Here is a 17850-nt window from a genome sequence, read left to right as displayed (position 1 = left end):
ATGAAAAACAGTTAGTTTGTTTTTTATCCATATTTTTCCCCATGGATATCATGATGTTGTTAATGCCTACTGTATATAAAATACATTTTTACAGTTGCTCTTGATTGCAGACACATGTTGTAGCATACATACATGACAGTCTTCACTATCACTCGACACTTACACCAGACCGGTAGCTGGTGCAAGAGACACCGCAGAAAATCCCGTACCTGAGAGATGTGCAGAGCATGAAACGGACGAATGTGCGTGCGCTCGACCTTGGCCCAACCTTACCTTACAATGACTATGTACCTGTTCTGCCCTTGAAATCGTAGGCAGTAGTAAGTGTCATTTGTGCTCGAAGATGAATTGAATGTTCTTGCTTTCATTAGCATATAGTCATGTCCTGAGCATGCATGGAGCGATTTTATGCAAAATATGGCACGTAACAGCATTTACGTTCCTTTGTGAATCAGGCCCAGTATTTGTGTTGTGGTGTTTTGCAGTTAAGGCTTGTAGCATCCATTAAAATTGGTCTCAAAACGCTTTCAAGGCTGCACAATCAACTTCATAGTATCCAACATCAAATCTTACATTTTTTCATAGAATTCCAATCATGCAGGATATTTATTTATTTGTTTTTTACATAGTGCACTATTTGTTTAAAGGAAGGTTGCTTGGGAGAGAACATAGTGTATAAACACCATGCTATATTAATTGCTCTCTCTCACCGCATTGTATTTTGTTTTTTTGTTTTTCAAATACATGGTGCACAAGGCACTGCATATTAACGTTTTTAAAAGGAATGGACCACCTGATCACAGGTTCACCTATACACATTTTTACTGCGAAAGAAATCATCGTCCGTGTTAAATGTGATTTTCTATTTCTTAGCAGTCAGATTCTGTGAAAGACTCATACATACACAGTAATAATGCTTGCATATATACAGCCAGAGTAACGCTTCAGTGCGCTAAATTCTTAGAAAGCAATGTTTGTTCTTTACTTTGATCTGTTGTACCTTAAAAGAAATAATTTAAGTTATCTGATGCAATGAATTGATGAGTTGTATGTTTTGTAAATAGAGGTAGAAAGATTTGAGGCAAATGGATTGGCTAAACCTTTAGACTTCTGTTGATGTGAAACCTATTGCACCCTTTCCTGTTCACATAGATGTTGCTAAGCATTGACAGAAACAGATTTCTTAAAGGAAAAGTTCATAAAACTTTATTATTTTTGGTTTGGTCCAACTAGAAGAACCACAGGGGGGTTCCATGTCCCCTGGGAGAAGCACTGCCATCAGTGCCTGCCCTCATATTATTTATATATTATATTCTGCTCACATCCTAAACTTGTAATAGAAGTTGGTGTAGATGGAAGTTACTAGCACAGCTGCTTCAATCGGCTGACAGATACTGCAGTTTATATTTAAACTCCAGGCTTTTAGCCTGTGAAAATCTTAGGTATGCAGACACTGGTGGAGGGGGAATTTATTGCTGACTTACAGAGATACCGGCATAGTATAAAGACACTGCTGTATACTGGATTTCCACTTATATGCTTGTTATCATTTTATGTTAGTGTTATTATGTATCCTTCGCCTGTTTGCCTGCCAGGGTCTCAAGACTCTACCTTGGTAGCTGTCCCACACCGGATTCTATGGCAGGCTCTTTTTCTTCAATCATGTCCATGTACAGTAGTGTGTGTATGTGTGGATATATGTGTATGTATGCATGTGGACGTGTGTGTGTGTGTGTATATATGTATATATGTGTGTGTGTATGTATGTGTATATATATATGTGTGTGTGTGTGTGTGTATGTATGTGTATATATATATATATATATATATATATATATATATATATATATATATATATATATATATACACACACACACACAAGTTAACCCGTGCATGATACTCATGCATTCTAGTCAAATCAAGCTACTCAAGGTGTTAAAAAGGTTCTTGTCATGCATTTGGGCCATAGCCCAGGCCTCAACCACCAACCACTCCCCACTGTCACCCCCGGCAACCACCAACCACTCCCAACTGTCACTTCTCCTTCAAGAAATATATATATATATATATATATATATATATATATATATATATATATTTAAAATCTTTATAAACACTTTCAACAATTAACAAATGAAATTAACAAGTTAAAAACATCTTAGTATACCAAATTTCAGCCCTTTCTGAATTTTTTTTCCCACACATACTAAGAATTTAGTAGGTCAGTGTATAACTCCGCCCAGCAGGTGGCGCTGCAGCTTGGTTTTATTTTTTCCACACACACACAGACAGACTAACACACACCACTAGACATTTATATTATATAGATATAGATATATATATATATATATATATATATATATATATATATATATATATATATATATATATATATATATATAAAAACATATACATACACATTATTCTTTTTAAATTGCAACTTGTACAAACAGTATACATGGACAATGCGAACTAATAATTCAATAATAAAGAAATGTAAAATAGAAAAACAATGTTGGTGAGCCATTTTCATATTTTAAACTTATATTAATGGGCAATGTAATTTCAGCAAGATAAGGGAAAAGAAAGGAGGGAAGGATGCAAGGAAAGAAGATGAAGGGGGAAAGAGTGCCTTACTCAAATATCCCAGGAAATCAGTTGCATGTTCAGTTCATGTCCACTGGGTTGTTATATTGAGTCACAATGAACTTACTTACCATGTTAAAGGCCCCTATATACAGTGACATTGGCCAGTAGAGTTACAATTGAAATAGTGGTAAGTAATCCAGGGATAGTGGAGCTAGGCGAAGTGAACCTAAATCTTGTATTTGGGGAGGCGGGCAGAAATCCTTCTACTATTTAGCTATGGAAAATTTGCCTGCATTTAGGGGACTGAGCCCCTGAGCTGGAAATCAGGAACCACAAAAGAGTTGCCCATGTACATGCGGCTTTCAGCTCCTTCTTGCTTTATATCCTGTCTTTCCTTTACTCAGCTGTATGCTCCATAACATTGAATTGTCAGATTTGTTTCCTATAGCTTGTATTACATTAAAATCCTTTCTGATTTATTAGAGTGGTGTCTTTCTTTGATCAAATGTTTTACTTTAACTTGCTACTGGGATTAAGGGTAAAGGGCGGTCCTTTTAAAGGTTATAGGGCTGCACCTGCGGCCCTTGAAGTGTCAAGTTGCCCATCACTGATGTAGAAAGCCTGAAATTTAGTTTCCAGTATTTCTTAGACCATTATATGGATTTCCCTCCAGAAATGTCAAATCATGTCCACAGCCCTGCCAGCGTAAGGGAGAGGAAGGTGGAAGAGTTTGTGTGCAAAGTTTTGTATAGGCCTTGTTTCAAAGATATGTATTATGCATGAGGGGTATACAGTTCTTACCTATTGTGAGAATTGCTATCAATGTACTTGTGAATGTCCAGATTTTTGTCATTTACACTAGTGTTACCACATGGTCTCATTTATTCCACATATTCTCACCACCTCTTATGAGTCCCTATACCAAAGAACTACTGGGCCTCTTTGCTAAAATCAAATAGGGTCTATTTTCCTGATTCTCTCTAATTATATTGTGGTTGGGCAGGATCATCCCTGGCTTCTCTACCAATTACAGACACTCCGTTTTAGAGTCCTTCTGACTGAATGATCTACTATTCTGACCGTTCAGTTAACCTCTTCAAGGCAGTCAAAATAATTTACATAGTTTAATAGGCATTTTGATATATTTAATCGTAAATATATACCACATGTAATATTGCAATAGGATATTGTGTTTTTTTTTGTTTCTGTAGATTATGCATATATATTTGGAATATAAGTGTTAATCATTGATTCTAAAACCGTAATGGCATCAAAACCCTATAAAAAGTCAAATTAACTTCTATGTGCCTAGATTTCCAGACATTTCACATACATTCATCATTTGTCTCTATAGAACATATATTGTTACTTGGTAATATTTCCTCTTTTCATGTAATTTTATTAAAAAAACTTGTGAATTTATAAGATTGAAAAATAAAAAATGTTACATTTAAAAAAGCTAACAAACCCAAAACATTTCTTCTTTAATTCCAGGCAATTAGAGTATTCTTTATGTTAAGGTCACTGTCACTACAGCTGCGAAAAGAGCCTGAGACTCAGCTACCTTTGACCCGGGAGGAGGACCTCATAAAGACAGATGATGTACTAGACCTCAGTGAGTACCTGTAGTTTTTATTAGAATCGTTTGAAATGCTCTGAAACAATCATTGTGGAGCTTTCAGTTATTTTTTATTAGGATTTTCAGTCATAAGAAATCAATTGAAAGGAGAATTGCATTTCGTTTGACATACTGTAAGCTTATGTTCTGAAGAAAAGCATTCACATTTCTTGTCATTTTTAAAGCAATTGCTGCCTGTAATACTTTCAGCATTACCCTCACTCTTCCTCAAATCAGATATTGTAAGAGCAGACTTAGGCAATCAATGTCTCGCTAACCGTTATTGAACTATGTGTCATGCATTCACCAGCAGTGGTGTTCCTGTAGTTATTGCTTCCTGACATGTCCCTGTGTGCCCCATCCTTTTCATCGGTTACCCAGCACTTGTTAGCAGCCTGCCACTTGGAGCAAATAACTTCCCACAGTTTTTCTGCCTCATCTAACTGAGACTTGTCAGCCAACTTCCCTTACACTCAAAGTTTGATAAAGTTCTGGGAGGTGGGCTGTTAACTGAGCACTTTCAGCTTACCTCTCAGGACCTAACTGACTGCGTGAGTGCCAGGGCAGGTTGTCATACAAGTTCCAGGTAGCAGACTAAAGAAGCTCAGCTATCTGACTGGAGGCAGGTTGTCGGCACAATACAATCTGCTGACAACCAGCGGTTTCTCAGGCTGAAACAATTAACTTTGGTTGCTGTTATTGATTGGAGGGCAGTTTGTGTTAAGGCATTTTTCAACTGAGATCCAAGTGCTAGTGTGGCATTGCTTTTGGACCATAAAAGTTAATAAACCACTGTTGTTGTACCTTAGATAGGTGGTAACCAATGGAATATATTGCATATCTGACAATCCTAGGACCCCAAAAACATTTTCTGTCACCCTACTTGGAGTCTTAACCCCGACGTTAGGGCACATTCTATCTTGTATATACCCTCAACTGTTCTGTTTGCTTCTGTTTTTTTTTGGTTTTTTTGCACTCTTTAGCTTAGTGATTTGGTATGACCAAACCCAGTGGGAGACCTCTATTGCTCTCTTTTTAGAATTGGTAATGTTAGGAAGTATGCTTCTGTGTCCTTATCCAGATAGACATTCATGGTGTTGGCGAAAGGTGTGTTAATTACTTGTGCTCACTTTACTCAGATTCATAATTCTGTTCTTTTGCACCATTGTAAAGGCATTTTATATAGCACTGTTTTTTTAATTATGGTAAAAGCTGAATAAACATTGCATGTACAAGTACAAATGTTCAACAATGGCTTTAGAGGGCTCACCTCTGCTTGTAAGAGATTTTACTTCTGAAGAAACTTAAAATACTTTGTGGGCTCTTGTTCTCAAGAATTATACAATGATCATATCAGATTCTCTTGTGCCATGTACCATCAGCTTTGCTACAATTAAACTATGATAGTTTATACAAAATGATAGTCTGTTATTTAATTTCTCATTTATTTATTGCCTTTCACTAAGGTTGACTTCACTTTTTGTTTTTTTCAACAACATTCTGTTATTTTATGGCACAGCTATTGATTTAAGGCATTTGCTCTGTTCATTAACTATCAAATAGATTGGTTTTGTTGAGACCTAAGAGCAAGGACTCAGTTGTGTTATGTCATCCATTCAAACCCTCAGGTGAGTCAGTGTTCTTCCCAGTGCCTATTTCCCGGGTGCTCCGCCCGGCTGTAAGAACAAACCATGTTTCTTCTATTAGAACAGGCACTATGTGAGCACTACAGCCAGCAGTGTGTGTTGACCACCAGTCTGACCAGTCCTGGCAGGTGTGAGCAATAGCCTCCAACAATTTTCATTGTTATTGCCAAGTATTATACTGCCCCCACCCGGCTGCTTCTAAATGTCTCCCGGCTGCTTCTAAATGCCACCCGGCTGGCAACATTTTCTGTGGAGAACATAGGTGAGTGCACATTTATCACAGCTTAAGCACAGTGTTACAGAGGAATAGTGAACCTCTAATGAAACGCTGGATCTGTGCCACTCTGTTTTATCTAATGACTAATGACCTTCCACACCAAGAAAGTAAAAGGAAATGCCAGGTCTAAGTTAGGTCATTAGTTTGGTTTTTTCAAAGCTATGTATATTTATTTTTCAAATTAGATCAATATTTCTTGTCAACCTACATGTAAACTAAAGTATTTATGTATCTCCGTGAACACAGCAGAATATAAACATAACGGTGACACACATTTTTGTTTGTCTGCTCAAACCGCCCAGCTATCGGCAATAGAAGGTACACAGCATGCAATAACTGGAACTATCAGAGTATACCATAAGTGTTGCCACTGGTAAATTATCTGTGTGTTGTGAGTGATATCATCAGCAATTTCTGTTTGATCAGTTATTTTGTTATTTACAGTACTCACAGTTGCCATCATATCAATCTATTTAACACTCTGAATAGTATGTAGAATCTGACAATCTCCACTATGTTGATGTAGGAAGAATTAAGTAGCGTATGCTGCTGATAATCTTTTTGCACCATCAAATGAATATCATTATAAATGTGCTGGTATGTTAAATTATGAAAGGAAGTGTTAAGGTCTAGTACACACCAGCATAAATTACACATTCATAAAGCCTACTAAGCACTCTTTAATGCTGATTGTCAGTCAATAATGTAAGCAAATGGACCTATAAACACGCTTTCAGATAGGCCTTCACCTTGCTTTGCATTAATTTCAATGTCTACAGCTTTCACAAACATCATCTCACAGTAAAATGCAACGGAGCTCTATGGGAGCGCTCATTACATACATAGTACATTATGGTCCAGGGAAGCTTTGACGACAACACTGCTAATAGTGTCAACAGCACAGAGAAAATACAAGGATTTGTGTACATTTCAATACAAGTTTGTGTGTAACAGCTGTCAATCTGTAAATTACAATATTATAATTTTTTTCAAGCTTTACATAGAGATAGCTATTGAACTATGTAAATCATATCATGCGTTAAAGGTTAGGGGGTTTTAGGGAGGGATCTCCAGTAAATCAGACTGGTCGCCTGGCTCACCAGCAACTTAGTGCTGAAGAAGTACTTGTGTTTGTGGACTTGATAATATATGAATACAAATATAGATGCATGGACAGTAAATGTAATGCTTTATGTGCTACTTGAGTTTGGTTCTGAATGCCACTTGGAGTTTGGCTGAATCATGTGTCCGCACATCTCAAGATGTATCCTATACACTTCTGTTCTGCTCTAGTCCATATTGCAGAATGAGATTACAGATAAATGGAGGTTTTGGAGTAAATACAGAAAACAACTAAGGTGGTTTAAATAATGCTGAGATGTGAAAACGTATTTTGAAGGCCTACAAGCTAAATGTTATGGGATTTTTGATTGACATTTTTGTTTCCTGCTTAACCTTTCGGCATTTAAATGCTTTAGCTTAAGCATGGGAGTAGAGAATGAAAAATTCATTACTGACATTGCGGTATGTATCTCCTGAACAATGGGTTTCCCAGCAGCAGCCCTTAGTACCGTTAGTTGATTGTGATGTGATCTGTTATGAGAAGGAAATCTCAGCAGTGTGTCAAAACCTGACTCCCCAATTTTCAGGGTGTACAGATTTCCAAGCATCAACATGTTCTCCAACAGGGGACAATCAGTATTTTTCTATATTAAGTACGCATTTATGTAAAGTGTGCCCTTTCTGTTACCCTGTGTTATCTTTACCTTCGCTGTAACTACTTCTGAATGATTTACAATGTTGCATTATTTTCCCACTAACATCACAAATTACCATCTGTGTCACATAAAGAACATTTTGTTCCCCTTTCTTCTCTTACAAAAGTCCCATGTCATTTAGTAAAACACAAGGGGCAACTGTGTGAAACTATAAAAGGCTTTTCTATAGAGAATGTGTATAGTACAAACATGTTTACCCACTGGCACAAACTGTGCTGTGCAGGTTTCTTACATATGTTCCATTTTGTAAGGCAAAATCGGATGTTTTAGAGTTTCAGCGAGGTTCATTGTTTAGAGATGGGCTGATATTAGCTCTGTAATGAAAGCTTTGGTTGGAGTCATATTTAAAGATAGGATTAAGGCTAGTAGTCTATTTATTTATGTGTTTTCTGTGCCCCAGGAGATATTAGGGAACAATGTAAGTTTGCAAAGTAAGCAGATTTCTTTTGTGGAGGTGGGAGGTGTATTGAGAGTCAAGTTCTGAGTATGTACATAATGTTTCACATTCTTGCTGTTTGCAAAGTCGTCTTTAGTGTAGTAGTGGTTGGCAACATATTTTTTCATAGGCCTCACAAGTAGCCCTTGGTCCTGAGAAGGCCACACATTTCCAGAGAGACATCAGATCAGTCTCCTTGTCTGTATAAAGATTTAGCAAGTTTTCGCCATACCCCTCAGTTAGACACCAGACCATCATCATCATCATTTTTTATATAGCGCCACTAATTCCGCAGCGCTGTACAGAGAACTCATTCACATCAGTCCCTGCCCCATTGGAGCTTACATTCTAGATTCCCTAATATAGACACAGACAGACAGGGAGACACTAGGGTCAATTTTGATAGCAGCCAATTAATCTACCAGTATGTTTTTTTGGAGTGTGGGAGGAAACCGGAGGACCCGGAGGAAACCCACGCAAACACAGGGAGAACATACAAACTCCACACACATAAGGCCATGGTCGGGAATTGAACTCATGACCCCAGTGCTGTGAGGCAGAAGTGCTAACCACTATGCCACTGTGCTGCCCCACCTTCTTATCTCCTCATTCACCAAGCAGAACTCAATATTCCAGCACACAGAGTGCCGGTGGAGACGGCTCTTACAGGCAGGTTGTCAGAGGTAACCATTCCTCTTGGTTAGGCACCGGACTAAGGACCAAAGTTTCGTTAGTGTTGCTGACTTATTTTTTTTTTCTTTTTTTTTTTTTTGCCCAATATGATAAAATGATAGTGGCAAAAGAACATCCTCAAAATTAATGGGTCATATTGTTTTGAATTATTAACTAACAAATAAAGTACTCCCTTTTATAGCTGGTCTTGTATACAGCATGTAGTGATTGTCTGATTAATGTTACTTCTATTAATAAATTGCAATTTGTTTTTGCACAGCTGGTGTAAGCATACATAGATATATATATGCCCATTTCATGTAGACAACCATCCTTTTCAGAGGAGGCATTTTCATGCCCCAGTTATTGAATTTTATGTTGGGAGTTGTGATTTAAGTGCAGGGGGCTTACTTTTCAATGAGCAAAATTATATATGAGATATGTTTTATGTATATTTCATTGTTCAATTGTATTAAATAGAAATAATCTTAAAATTAGGTCTAATTTTTATTTTGTTAAATATCGATTTAATATGTAACATCCAGATAAGTGTTACAATTCTTCATGTTGTTGTTGATGGTTATCTCTGTATAAATTGCTATGAACTGCTGTGTTTTGAGGTCATACATATCCACTGAAGAAGTGTCCTGCCGCCTGTCTAATAACACAGACTGAGCATCTTTTCTGGCATACAACAGGAATACCCTGTAGCAGGCTTGGATTTGGGAAGTCTAGGCCAGGTGCCATTGCCACCATAGTTCAAGTATGGCACCATTTTGATAACGGCTAGATTAGTAGGAAATATTCTTTTGAAATAACAGGCCTAGGAAAGTCACAGAGAAGCAGACTCCACAGCCTCTACAGCATGTAGCCCTCTAAACCTTTACCTGCGGGCCCCCAGCTTCTTCCTGGTTTATTATCGGGTTTACTTGTTACAGCTAGTAACACTTGTTTAAAATGCCTGCTGATATATTATTAGTGATAGGGTCTCTTGCTTTTGGTTAAATGTTTTGTTTTAACTCATAAACTCATCATGGTACTTCTGTTACTCCTCAACAGGGCTGCACATAGGAAGAGAAACACATTCTGGTCCTCAATTAGAGTTGTGATTAAGTCCAGCTAGAATTTGAAATGTTGCATCTTAGTAAAACCATGTGGTGCTGCAAGGGGGCCAAATTTGAAATGTGGGAACAGAATCAGGAGATCTCTAATCTAGATCACAGTGTAAAAATAAAGCTGCCCAGTATTTTTGGTGCTGCATACAAATGCAAGCAGTATTGTCTTCCATCGCAACATGGTTTGTCCATGTGCAAGTTTGTACCATTTAGCTGGAACTGTTCCTAAGTGTGTTGTGATAAAGCTGCTGCAGAACAGACCAAAATATTGTTTGTCTCACTTCATCTGATCTATCCTATAAAGAGTTCTTTCATATTTCTTCACTGGATTATTCCTGTCTGTTGTACAATGTATGTGTCTATTCTGCTGCAACATTTATCACAACACAATGCCTGTCTTTCTGCTAGCTCCTTTATCTGTTTGTGATTGCCAACGGCTTCAAATTCTTATTGTGAAAAGCTATTTCATGATAGGAATTGCGTAAACAGTCATTCCATGTAAATACAGAGGGGGTCATTTATTTAAAAAAGCTAAACAAAACAAAAAACTGTTCTATAGAAAAATGTTGTCAATAGTAATCAGTCAAATGTTTGCTTTTATTTGGTAAACTACACTTGAGACATTATATTTAGAAACAGATTCTTGGCTATGGGCTACACTGCCCTTTTCCTTTGCACACACTTTCATAATTGTCTTTCAGCAGATTAGAGTATACTGTATTGGCGTGAGATAGTTAGAGCTTGTATTTAAAATAATGAGTTATGAACATATCCTGTAAACCAAGTTTTTTGATGTGCAGGGTCCTTTTTAGGTTCATTTTGTGACCAATTTTGCTTAATGTCTATATTATTTATTCTGTGTTTTTGCAATCAAGACAACCGTCGTTTACACTTATAAAGTGTTCTGTTCTTAAGACATCTGAGGTTTTTGTTTACGGCATTGTTTTATACAGTTGACGATAATAAAAAAAGCTGAAAATGCCAGAGAATGTTAATTACTTTGATAGCAAGTGTTAGCTATTGATCCTTTGGCTATTTTCTTTGCAATGAGAGAAATGTCATTTTTCCGGTATGCCTAAGGTGCAAATGTTTGAGAGTAACAAATAGCCAGCAATATAGATTTTACATTTTAGGTGAAAAATAAGTAGAAGTGAAAAAGAAGAGCTTAAAGAAGAACTCCAAGCAAATATAAAAAAAATATATAAAAAAATATCCCTGTTTCACTGCAGCCACTAGAACTGTTGCAGTCTGGGACATGGGAGCTCCACAGTTCAGCACCTACTCACGCCTGTTGGACTTGGTAATGGATAAAGGTATTCTACATTAAACGGTTGTCAACAGCGTTGACTGAATATTGTTTCAGCTTGTACAGTCACCTGCATGGACAACCGTTCTGTGAACTGAAGGGTCTGTTGTTATTAACCATTACTAACTCTGGCTTGTGTGAGTAGCTGCTGGACTATGTGTACTTCTACTAGCTGGGATGAGGGAGTTTATTGATAAAATAACTTATTTGCCGATCTTCTTCTTTTAACCCGTAGGAGGGAGTGATGTAAATCTTCTGCCGTCTTTTTAGAAGTATTGAATCTTTGCACTTCTACTGTTCATTTTCTGTAGTAGTAGAAATATCTGACTCCAAAACTACATGCTTTTGTTTGACTAAATTCAAGTTAAAAGATACTACTGATCAATTTGAATTGATTACAGATAGCCCGTCAGGATCACTTAACAGAGTTTCTTCAGGCAGCTCCCTTATTAAGAATTTACTGGCAGTATGTCTGTAGCTAACTCAATTTAATACAATATGGTATGCAGTTTACTGAAACAGATTCAATCAAGGAAATCAAATGATAGAAATCAAGATTTCTTTTGGAGCAGCACTTTCTAATTTTAGAGAGCCCTATTAAATGGAAAAAAAAAAGTACACTGTCGCCTTATAGTTTTAACTCCAGATCTACAGCATAATTTTCATGTACAAACTGTGATGCAAATAGGTAAAATTACCAAGCACTAAGAATCTCTCTGCATTTGTATAGGCTGGGTACACACTACAGTGTTTTCAGCCAATTATTGGGCCAGTCTACTGTATCCTGTATGTGTGTTTTCGTTGGGTGAGTTATTGGGTGCTTGGTGTTCTTTCCCTTCATCATCACCATTTGTTTATATAGATCCATCAATTCCGCAAAGCTGTACAGAGAATATTTGTCATTCACATCAGTCCCTGCCCCATTGTAGCTTCAAAGGTGGAAACTGAAACACGAAAGGCCTGAGTTTTTCTCTAAAATATGTTATTAGTTAATGTGCTTTTCACAGGCACTTTTGTTGCAGTAAAATTGCATTCAAGCTGACCTAGTAAAAGGTGGTAGTGCAGGGGCTCTTCCCTCCCCCAGCCAGAGCCACGAGGACTGCTAGCTACATCAAGCCATTTGTTTCCTGGAACTCTTCAATTCTGTAATAAGTTTTGTTAACCAGTTAACCGGGAGAGGGATAGCAGGAAGACTAGCCTCATTTAGCAATCTCTTCTTTGTGATTTTTTTTGGTCATGCTGTAAAGGGAATGAATAACGGCTGCCTGGGGTTTTGGCTGGTGTTTGGGGGGACCCCTGCACTTACCATCTTTTTAAATGGGTGGTAGTGCAGCTTTAAAAAAGTAAATTTGACTTGCAGCTGTTTTTATGTTAACTATTGATAATCTCCTAACGTCCCTGAGCGTGGGGTATCTGAACTGTATAGTTGGCACTTGACACTTGACACTGACATTTTGAAGTTCTGGATTTGTTATTTACAATTACAGTTCCTTTGAGATATCACTATATAACCACTATCTTGACCAGGCAGTTCCCTTGTGTGATGGATCGTAGCACAGTCTATTTTTAGCTCTGGACTCTCCCTTGTTCTCACATTTTGCAAAATTGTTCTTATAATTGAGTTCAATAAAATACGTTGCCAGCATTTCCTTGCTTCTCTTCCTTAATTGCCATAAAGCTATAACATTTTGCAACATTGCTTCCTCTCTGGATCTTATTCATTTATCTGAAGCACTGTAAATGTTCCATATTCCTAGAAGTAAGTCTCTCTGTTTCCTGCTAAGAGGAACAGTGCGTACTATGTATAAACAAAATTCATTGTGAGTAATAAATATCAGGAACATCCTAATCATGTTGCACAGAACTGGGCATTCTGTTATACTGAAATGAATACCAGGAAAGCTTTTGTAATAGGAACTGTGCAATATCCATTCCAATAGCCTTTCTAAGTTTCTACTGATCACCAGTTACAATCTTTAACATTTTATTTTAATTAAGGTAAATAATAATAATTATTATTTACTGTGATGATTCAAAGTAATCATCACCTATCTCACGCTATCTTCAGACTTAATTGTAGATTACAAAAGAATTGGGCTACATATTTGCACTTCACTAACCTCACTGAATTTGTGTGAAATGTTGCTTCCTTCTATCTGCCATGGCTCACAGTACAAATGGAATTCATCCTGAATATCTAGAATTGTATGTTAAATATCACTATAAATGATCACAATAATTTTAGAGGTTACATTTTGAATTTTCAGTGATCAATTACCCCTATTGGTGATCATGATATAAATCCATATAAAGAGCTCCTACACTGTATATTTTTTCTGACTGCATACACATTAATGTTTTTACTTGTAATTTTCAGATATGCACAAAATTACTAAAATAATCAATCCAGACTTATTTCTTATTTTCCTTAATGTGACACATATTTAATGTGCTGCACTGCAGACCTTCTGTGGCTCCTTATAAATAAATTATAATAATACTACATAATATATTCCACGTTCCTACATATCAGAGGTTCTTCATGTGTTTGTCTGGTGCCGGAATTTATGCCTGCCATTAAGCGTTGCCATTACATTGGTTAGTTTTCCATTTATAACGCAAGTCCCTTTAATTACTTTAAACTTGTCTACAAATTACATGCATTATTGTTAATAATTATACATTTAGGAATTATACAAAATAATATTAAAATACAATTGATAATTTAGAATTTTTTAATAGGAGTTTCCAAAGAGCATCTCTACGTATGTATGTATTACCCAGTATTGTTTCATTACTGTTTGTTCCCAATTGTAAAGCGCTACGTAATCTGCTGGCGCTATATATATATATATATATATATATATATATATATATATATATATATATATATATATATATAATGATAATGAAAGATAAGGTCATTAATCTCAAGCTAATTTGCTGCTTGGCCTATGTGTGTGTTGTATCCTGACACACAGATTAAATACCTTTGCTGCAAACAAATAACTGTGAAGGCAATATCATCAGATAATGAAGGTTATGTTCACTTTATATGTCTAAGTAGCTCTTTTAAGATTTGAAGACAAATTCAGGTTTGGGAAAGGTAGCCATGGATTCAGGAAAATGCAATGTGACTATAAGTATGGTTTCATTTGTGGTGTGTTTATGTTCTTACGCAAATGGGCAGCACGGTGGCTTATGATCTCCCCATGTTTGCGTGGGTTTCCTCCCACACTCCAAAAACATACTAGTTGGTTAATTGGCTGGTATCAAACTGACCCTAGTGTGTCTGTCTCTCTCTCTCTCTCTCTCTCTCTCTGTCTCTCTCTCTCTCTCTCTCTCTCTCTCTCTCTCTCTCTCTCTCTCTCTCTCTCTCTCTCTCTCTCATACTGCAAGCTCTACTGGGGCAGTGACTGATGTGAGTGATGATGATGATGATATGTCCATGTAAAGGACAGAGACATTCACTATGCAGGCACCTGTCTTGTGTGTGCATGCAGACTTGCCTATATATTTACCATGCAGTGTACATTTGTATGAGGTTGGGTGTATAATCTGTATTCATGCCCAGGACAAGCAATTTGTGGGCGTCCATTCCACCATAACGTCATTGTGCCTCGCTTTGAATCCAGCCATATATATATGTGTTTATACCCAAAGAGGAAAAGAGAAGAAAAATAGGGCAACTGCTCATACACAAAATGTTTTGTATTAAAGCTTGCAAGTACCTTTGCTACAGTTTCAATTTGGTCAAGTTAAGAAGACATGACTGACCGATATCAATGACAGATGTGCTTCATGAGGACAGTTAGCAAGATATGTTTGACAGTTAAGTTACTCTTCAGCTAACAAAACAGCCCTCAACAGCTAGCTAACTTGCATTTTGCCTAAATTGAAATGGAGGCACATGATAAAGAGGGAAGTGGCAGGTTCTGCTACCATTTTTCTCTAGAATAGTATGTGTGTGTTAAAACAAAATTAAAAAGAACTCTTCATTACGCTGAGGCTTTACATAGACTACTTTTAAAAGAAATTTGCATGATCTTAGCACATCTGATGTGTTTTTCTTTTTCTGCACCTTATTTTTTACTAGAAGTGGGTATTTTTTTTTTGGGTGCATTGTACATTGTGTAACCACGCTTTGATTTATCTGCACATCCTCAAATTCTCAGTAATACGTGCTTGTTATGTCCAGAATATTCTATTTTTTACTATTAAACTAAAATTATGACACAAACATAATATTTTGTGCCAATTTCTTTTAGTCTCATCTCTTATATGGGAAGTATGATTATGTTCAGCTAATCCATTTCTGTAACTGCCTTATAAAGTAAATGCAACAGCAGTGTTTATTTGCACTTTTAAGACATGAAGTGGCTAGTTCCACATATTGATTACTTGATTGGTGCATGTCTGCCCTATGGTTTTCTTTCCCCTTCTCTTTTTTTCATTAATGCTCATCGATGCAGTTTTAATGTAGGTTCCTGTAAAAATATCTTATTTGTTTTAACCATATCGTAGCATTTAGCATTCTTAAAGTGATCTTGAAATTTCATCTTTTCATGTGAACCTGTAGTTTATCCTGATAGTATTACCTGATGTATAGAGCCAATCTTCAAACTCATTCATTACCTATACACCCAGTTATATGGGACCAGCTTTCTGGCAGACCAAACTGTTTACTGCTTCTACTCTTCTGACCCTTTTTTCCTTTTAAACTGTAAGCTCTTCTCTGCCACTTTAAATGGTTGGATCAGTTGTGTTCTATGCTGCAGACGTTGCACAAAATTGCTTATTTGCAAAGAGTCATGAGTTTGATTCCAAGCAGGACCCCTATCTGTGTGGTATTTGTATGTTCTTCCCGTGTTTCCATGAGTTTCCTCAGGGTGCTTTGACTACTGCAAAGATGTTATGTTATTTTAACTTTTCAAGTTTGAAGGGTATAAAGGGGGGGGGGGGGGGTATACAGGGACCAAAGGGAAGGATGGGGGTTGTAAATGATTCACACATCCAGTAAGAGAACAAGTATGCTTGCTTAGGAATATATTTCCATGTCTAGATTCCACTAGAACTGGAGTGGAGATTGATTGTGATATATGGCCCACGGGGTCCAGACTTTGTAGAAGGAGACGGAGGAGCCCCTCAGCACACTAGTAATATGTTCCATCTGGTAAGTGTGCCAGATCCGACTGCAGACCATCTGGAGTGTTGGTGGTGTGGAGCTTTTCCAAGAGGCTGCTATTTGACATGTGGCAGCACTTATGATGTGCCCAAAGAGTTTGTGAGCAGATTTAGTGAGGTCTGGAATGGGTAGTGGCAGTAAGATGTGCTTAGGGTCAGGTGGTATGTGAGCATTTAGGATTGTTGAGGCTAGAGCAAGAACTGCTGCCCAGTATGGGCGGATCCCGGGACAGTCCCACCATATATGCATGAATGTTCCCATCTGACCACAGTTTCTCCAACAATCAGCGCTGGTCTGTGGATATATTTTTTGTAATCTCGAGGGGGCATAATACCGTCTGTGCAACAATTTGTTAGCATTTTCTTTAATGCGAACATTTATAGAACAGTGAGCCGTACCATCAAATACATCTGACCATTCTTCCTCATCCAGTACAGTCCCCAGGTCATCCTCCCACTGCGTCTGAAAGCGATCCTTAACAGGCGGAGTGGTAGGAAGTAAAGTATTATATAGAATAGAAATGAGTCCTTTGGAGGTTGGGCCTGAAAGACATAGATTCTCAAATGTGGTGGATGGTCTGGAAGAGAGTTGAGCTTTGACTGTTTGGTGGTAGTGCCTAATCTGAAGATACTGATGGAACTGCCTCGGAACAAAGCCACACTGTTCCACCAACTCCGAGAATTGTGGAAATATTTCTGTTCTGGTTATATGGTTGACTAACAGCAGTTTGCCTCTACCCGCCCACTCCGAATACATAGAGCGAGACAGACCGGGCGTAAAGGCTGTATTAGACCATAAGGGTACTAGAATCGAGGGAGTAGGAGAGAGGGAAGCTAAGCGGTTGCATCTAGACCAAATTGATAGAGATGGGGCCAACACTGGATGGGCTCGGACAGAGACCGGGCGCTGTGTGATTGGTAGCCATAGTATAGAGCAAATCGGTGAGCCACCCAGTATGTCCGACTCTATGTCCACCCATATCCTAGTTCCAGGGGGAGAATGCCATTGTACACACTGAGCCAGCCTCGCAGCGTAATAGTTATTGCGGATATTAGAGATGCCAAGACCACCCGCCGCGGGAGAGCGCTGTAGAATGCGAGCAGATACCCTGGATCTCTTGTTCGACCATATAAACCGCATTATTAATGTTTGTAGCATTTTTAGGATAGAGGGGGGGGGGGACCCTGATAGGGAAAGTGTGGAAAAGGTATAATAACCTTGGGAGTA

The 17850-nt window shown here is 37.7% G+C and overlaps 1 protein-coding gene across 6 annotated transcripts in view; it reads left to right on the top strand.

Moving 5' to 3' along the window:
- Positions 1 to 17850, top strand: part of CLEC16A (C-type lectin domain containing 16A) — a 260297-nt gene that overhangs the window by 110599 nt on the left and 131848 nt on the right. For all 6 annotated transcript variants that reach the window (XM_075179808.1, XM_075179805.1, XM_075179807.1 and 3 more), the window contains one exon: positions 4085 to 4205. In XM_075179808.1, the coding sequence (XP_075035909.1) occupies positions 4085 to 4205 (121 nt within the window). The remainder of the gene's footprint in view (positions 1 to 4084; positions 4206 to 17850) is intronic.

This window comes from Mixophyes fleayi, chromosome 7, assembly GCF_038048845.1.
Source record: "Mixophyes fleayi isolate aMixFle1 chromosome 7, aMixFle1.hap1, whole genome shotgun sequence".
Lineage (NCBI taxonomy): Eukaryota > Metazoa > Chordata > Amphibia > Anura > Limnodynastidae > Mixophyes > Mixophyes fleayi.
Note: the sequence above shows the minus strand (reverse complement) of the source record. Positions and strands in the feature narration are given on the sequence as shown.